This window comes from Suncus etruscus, chromosome 10 (genome assembly GCF_024139225.1).
Source record: "Suncus etruscus isolate mSunEtr1 chromosome 10, mSunEtr1.pri.cur, whole genome shotgun sequence".
Classification (NCBI taxonomy): domain Eukaryota; kingdom Metazoa; phylum Chordata; class Mammalia; order Eulipotyphla; family Soricidae; genus Suncus; species Suncus etruscus.
The window spans coordinates 45,929,739-45,936,101 of record NC_064857.1 but is presented as its reverse complement, the minus strand read 5'-3'; the positions used below and the strand labels follow the sequence as shown (position 1 = coordinate 45,936,101).

At 42.3% G+C, this 6,363-nt stretch overlaps 1 protein-coding gene across 1 annotated transcript; it reads right to left on the bottom strand.

Moving 5' to 3' along the window:
• Nucleotides 1-5,145: 5,145 nt before the first annotated feature.
• Nucleotides 5,146-5,652, bottom strand: LOC126020155 (high affinity copper uptake protein 1-like). The gene has a single exon (XM_049781621.1). It carries the CDS (start codon nt 5,650-5,652, stop codon nt 5,146-5,148), a length of 507 nt encoding a protein of 168 aa, XP_049637578.1.
• Nucleotides 5,653-6,363: the final 711 nt, after the last annotated feature.

The following is a 6,363-nucleotide window of genomic DNA, read 5'->3' as shown; positions in this document are numbered from 1 at the left end:
AGCTTCAGCCCTTCCAAACTCATGCCTGCAACTTCTTTCCCCAACAAACACCATTTCTGCCAGGGCCCTGCCTCCTCACTGCTTTTCTACAGTTCCCATTCAGGAACACGGGTTTGACCATATTTGAGGTCTGCATGCCAGTTCTGGGGCTCACACATACCACAAAGGCTTTTTGAATGAGGTTTGGGCACCCTCACCACCAGCTCCTTGTGCCTCCCCATACTGGACCATAGCAGTTGAGGACACACCCGTATAATTTATAGTATCAATATAATAGTGCTGGAAGACTCTGGTCAACTTTATTAGTTAAACATAATCAGCCATATTGGAGCCCTCCTGTTTCACAGAACGGCCTGCCCACTTCATATCTTATTAAGCTTTCAGCAATTGTAGTAGTAACTTCATGGAGATACACAATTTGCACAAATTAACTTGCTTCTGGCCTCTTCCTTATTTGTCACTTCATTTATTTTAACTTTTTTTCTTCTCTTCCCTTTTATTATCTAATTTTTGACCAATCTTTTTCCAGCCAGGTATCTTTCCCTTATCAGGAAACAAAGGTATCATAAAAAACTATGTCAACTATGTGAGAACTTTCTCAACATGCAATTAAGTAAATCTTGTAAAAAAAAACTCATTACTCAATTGCTGAATGAATTTCTTGCCATTAGAAAGTTTAAGAAGTCATTGCTATTTCTGGCACCAGTGATTCTGTAGAGAACTTATAATTCTCAGCTTCCACTTTTTTGTTTTTATTTATTTATTTATTTATTTATTTGTTTATTTATTTATTTAGGTATTTAGGTATTTGGGTCAGACCCGGCAGCTTTCAGGGGCTACTCCTGGCTCTATGCTCAGATTTTGCCCCTGGCAGACTCGTGGGACCATATGGGATGCCGGGATTCACACCATCATCCTTCTGCATGCAAGGCAAACACCTTACCTCCATGCTATCCACCTTTTAATGCTTAAAGGTGAATGTCATTTTTCCAGAAGCCATCCAAAACCCACCCATTTTTGATGTGTGGGTTCTTATTGGCAGTGTATTCCAATAGCACAGCACCACCTTTACTGGCCTAATCTATAACTTCAATGTAGGGCAATAGCCGACCTGTGTCTGGCTCTGAAAATTCCTTTCAGAGACAGAAAAAGAATCCACTATCCCATTCCTAGAGACTCACGGTGACACTCACCTAGGCACTTAGGCAACACACCCGGAGACTCATAGTAACGCTAGTAGTACATATGATAAAAGGGAATGTTAGCAAATGTCAAATTAAGTCTTTTTTTTTTCTACTCTGCTCAAGTTGCTTTTAAGTTCAACTGATCCTCAGTCCATATTCTAAGTTTCACTCCTGATTCCTTCAATGATGTGCTACCACGTCAAAGCCAAATGCAATAGACTGAATTTACATACATACTGTTGTCTTCACACCAGATATCTATTCTGTGGCAAATGGTCACTCCTAGTAAAAGTGTTTATTGAGTTTTGAATTCACCAAAAAGCATGCCAGTTATCAGCTTTCTTCTGACTAGCCTCTACCAGACAGCAATGTCTAAATGGTCACAGATCTGCTTCAAAACACAACTAATTCAAGGAAATAAGACCACCTCAACATGAAAACATGAGCCCTACCCAGCAATAAACAATGAATATTGCATCACTCAATGGCACCAATAATAGATCATAGAGCATTAGCAGGCCCATATTTTATAGAGAGCCAAAGAGAAAAATAAGAAACTGTCTCTTCCATCCAAAGGAAATTAAATGTAATGAATAGTGTCATGGAACAAAAGCAGATGCTCTGCATGTCTGGGTCCAACCTCAACTCAGGTAAAGTGCCTCTGCAGAAGAGCATCTCAATGCAACTGCACAACTGTAAACACTAACATTTTGTAGAAACTCCACAAGATCCATTCTATTAGACTGAATTAAAGAGCAAATACTATCTGCTATGCTATTCATTATGCTAAATTATCATGAGCCCAAGTAGCCTATAAAGGACATCAGTGTCCTTCTATTTCTGATCATGGACTTAGATCATCCTAACTGGTATTTTTTGCAATAGAACATCTTGAAGAATGATGTAGTAGAAGCCTTTTATTGAACCTCCAGCAAAAGAGCACAAAACAGGATTCAGACACAAGGATCATGAAGAGAACTAATTCACCTGCACAGTCAGGAGATATTGTATTCAGAACTTCCTAGAAAAAACAAGAGCCTACAATGTTGATAGATTCAAAATCTGAAACATTTTCTTTTTCTTCTAGACCACTAGGTTGGCAGTGATCAAAACCTGTGTAAGCCTACATTCCTGGCATAAGAATTTTGCATGATAGTGTGGTATTATTTGGCTGGGTAAAAAGAATGAAAGGGAGGAGAGAAGCAAGAGAGTAAAGAAGGAAGGAAGAGAGGAAATAAGGAAATAAGGAAGAAACAAAGAAAGAAAGGAAGGAAGGAAGAAAGAAAGGAAGAAATAAATAATGAACAAGTGAATGAAGGAGCAAATTAACAAATGAATGATCATTGTATAGATGGAAGAACAAAGTACTGAAGGAAGGGAAGGCATAATGTGAAATGAAGGTTGGAAGAAAACAGAAAGCAGGAAGAAAAACAGCATAAAATAAAGAGTGAAGCAAATAGGAAAGGAAAAAAGAGGAACATCAAAAGGAATAGGAGTAGTGTCCACTAAGGCACAAGTCCATCCTTAATTTATGGATTAGAGCATCTGGCACACCAGAGTGGAATGGGTTCCAGGTCTCAGAACCTCATTTCTGAAGAGAAACACTCACAGTTCCCAAATTAACCCAGCCTTGCTCCTTTGATGTTCTCTTGTATTTCTCCTGGATCAAAGTGAATATTGATAACTCCTTGGTGTCACCCCGATCATTACAGAATATCCATTTACAAATTCTATACAAGAACATCACAGAAATGTCCCATGCAATGCATGCCCCCAGAACAGTCCTAAACTGAGCTGAAGAGTGAAATATATGATTGCCATGAGTACTCTGCTCCTCTGCACTTGTCATGAATGTACACCCATGGCATTGAGCAACTTCATCCAAAGCAAGCCTTGGCCCAGCACGCCAAACTGGACCAGGGCTGCCCCATGTTTGAGTCCTGCACTTGCATTAATCCCACATATGGAAATGCAAGCAGAGAACCCCTGATCAATGTGTCAACTGTTGGGAACTTCAGAGAATGCTGCTCTCAGACTTGGTCCCCTTTCCTGTGGAGTTCCCCAGCTCAGCCAGAAACACAAGGGTGGTTTGTATGATGGCATAAATATTTAAGGTGAGGCACAGAAAACACTTTTGATGAAAACAGTTATCACAGGCAAGGCACTTGCTGAGTGTCATTCTCCCAAGAGCAACCAGTGGGCACTTATTCAATACTCCAATCACCCCGTAGATCTGAGTCCGAGATATCATGGCCTTCCTCTCTGAGGCAATTAGGAGAATTGGGTCAGTTTTCACCCAAGCCACATGTTCACAGCCGGGTCAATTTGGGATTTGGTACCATGAGCCAGGCTTCTGTAATAATAGCAGGACAAGAGGGGGGGCGCTGAGTTCAGGCCCTGCCAGAAGAACTATGGCAACCAAGACCACCAGATGATTGGATAAGGAATCTTTATGATGCCAAAGCCTAACATAATAAGCTACTCTTTAAGAATTAAATTATGAAATATGTGATATGTGGATGTTATGGAGAATGGTATGTTTGGTGATAAGGTGGGGGGGGCAGATGAATAGAGAGAGAATAACTACACGTTTTCTCGAGGATCTAAGTGCAGAATGATAGCAAGCTAATAGTTTCCAGTGACAATAGAGATGAAGAGATACCTGTGGAGCAGGAAACCTCTGTTCTCCATCCTTGGCTATGGTGAGATTTTTACCGACTATGATGGTGTGGGAAGGCTCTTGTGAGCCAATTAATATGAGTTGGCACAAAGGCTCTAGAGCCAAAGCATAAGTGGGGTCAGAATATTTTATCCTGCCCATTATTTTTTCTTATGTGTGTTTTTTAATTATTTTTGTGGCTGAAGAGATATACAGTAATATTTAAGGTACATGATCACAATGAATTAGGGGAATCCCCACCACCACTGATATCTTCCTTCCACCTCTACTTCCAGCATGCATACCATTACTCCCTCCTTTACCCCACAGAACACTAGTATAACTGGTTCCCAATTGTACAGCTTGCTGTGGATTAGGTAGAGATTTTTTTGTCATTGACTTTGATGTTCAGGTCTGACCACGTTTTATTCCCACCAAATATTCAAGCAAGTGTCTGGACCTGGTATCATGGTTTTCCTCTCTCAATTTATGAGGCTGAACAAGATTATTGAAGCAATCTGGTTCTGTTGGAGATATAGAAAAAGAAAAAGGTAAAGAAGAAATAAAAAAAAATTAGGAGTAGTCATTCTAGCTGTTATAAGTATCAGTTTAGAAGAGGCCTGCCATTTTTTTTAACTTTTTACTTTTATTTATAGATTGATTGATTCTTTGGCCACACTCAGCTGTGCCCAGGCGTTACTCCTGGCTCTGCACTCAGAAATCATCTCTAGCAGGCTGGGAGAACATAGGGGATGTCAAGAATCGAATCGGATCCCTCCTGTGTCAGCCACATACAAGGAAAATGCCATAGTGCTATGCTATTTCTCTGGCCCCAATCTTGCCCACTTTTTACCTGAGTTGGCTAACCAGTACCTCTCAGATGTGAAATTTGAGAGAGGCAAAGGAGGGAACACCTGCATGCACAAAGTGTTGTCCAAAATAGAAACAAATGAATATGCACAAATCAACATCAGAGCCAGGGTTGGAGGAACAACAAATTCAGAAGTACAAAGGCTTAATTAGACCTCAAAAAAAACAAACATAATGATTTGACACAAGACAGCCAAATGTTGGATCTCAAAGATCAAACTTTTTTTTTATTGCAATTGGGTTTAGGTTTCCATTAAAGTATGGGCAAAAGGGGTCAGACAACACAGATTAGAGCAAGTCTAGTCCCTGTGATAAGGTTCAGAGCAGACAGAAAGAGGCACAAAGAAGTGGGTGAGATAGAGAAAGAAGAATTCTGTCCTGTGACATGAATTCCCAAATTGGATTCTTCCCAAATCAGGGAGCTTATCGAGGCTAATGGCAAGGATCTGCTGAAGCTGAGTCCAGGAGCCTGGCATTCTTCCAGTGGAAGACCAAGTATCCTGTACCGGCCCCTGCCAACACGGCCATAGCGAGGTAGGCATTGTAGGTCATAAAAGTAAGCATGAGCACATAGCTCAGCATCACCTGAAGCATATGCAGAGCTGTCTGAGCAATGTGGAGCCATCGCAGCACATGGGGCCATGGAGAGATCTTGGCCCTGTCTGTGAGTTTCTCCCGAGCCACCTTGAGACCTTCATAGCAGAGAGCCAGGCAGAACATCACCAGGGAAGCGAGCAGCATACCAACTCTGTATTGGATCACCAAGCCCGGAAACAGCAGCTCCACGTTCTTGTAGCCAAAGTAGAAGGTGGTGTGCATCGACATGTGCTCCGAGTGCGGGGTTGATACCATGGTGAAGCCAGGAGGCAGGGTGCTGGTGGAGGTCTCCGGAGTAGAGGAGATCAAAGCTGTGTCCTCGTGGTGGTGAAGATGACACATTGTGCCAGCAAAAGGTGACCTCTCGTAGGCAGACAGGCAAGGCAGGAGGCAAAACTTCAATTCTGGAGCAGGAGCCTACTCCAAGAGTTTGAGAAGTCACAGATCTTCGACAGTGACTCCCTTTAAGTACAAGCACAGGAGATCCTCCCTGCCAAGACCCTCCCTAGAAAGACCCACCTTCCAAAAGCTGATTATTTCACACCCTTTGTCTAAGAGAAACTGTAATGGAAAGGAGGGTCTAAACACAAACACCCTACCAGAGAACCAGCTTAGATCTCTGTGGGCCAAACTTTTCATTTCTGCCTGAATGGAATGGCAACTAACCCTGGAATGGAATGGCTCAGCGATGTCTGTGATCATGGACTGACCATCGACAGCATAGACACGAATGTTTCACAGAGAAACCCTTACCTACCACACAATCCTACCATCCTACAACTCAAGGAAGAGCATCTCAACATGAACCTGTGAAGAGTGACACATACATGTTTCTCATGAGGACCTTGCTCCTCTGCATTTGTCGTGGACTGTATGCCCATGGAATTGTGCAACTTCATCAAAAACAACCTTGGCCCAGCTTGCCAGACAGGACTAGAGCACCCCCGTGTTTGAGTCCTACACTTGCACTCACCCCACACATGGGCATGCACACAGGGAAACCTGATCATGAGTCAACCCAAGCCACATATTCACAGCCTGGTCAACGTGGGT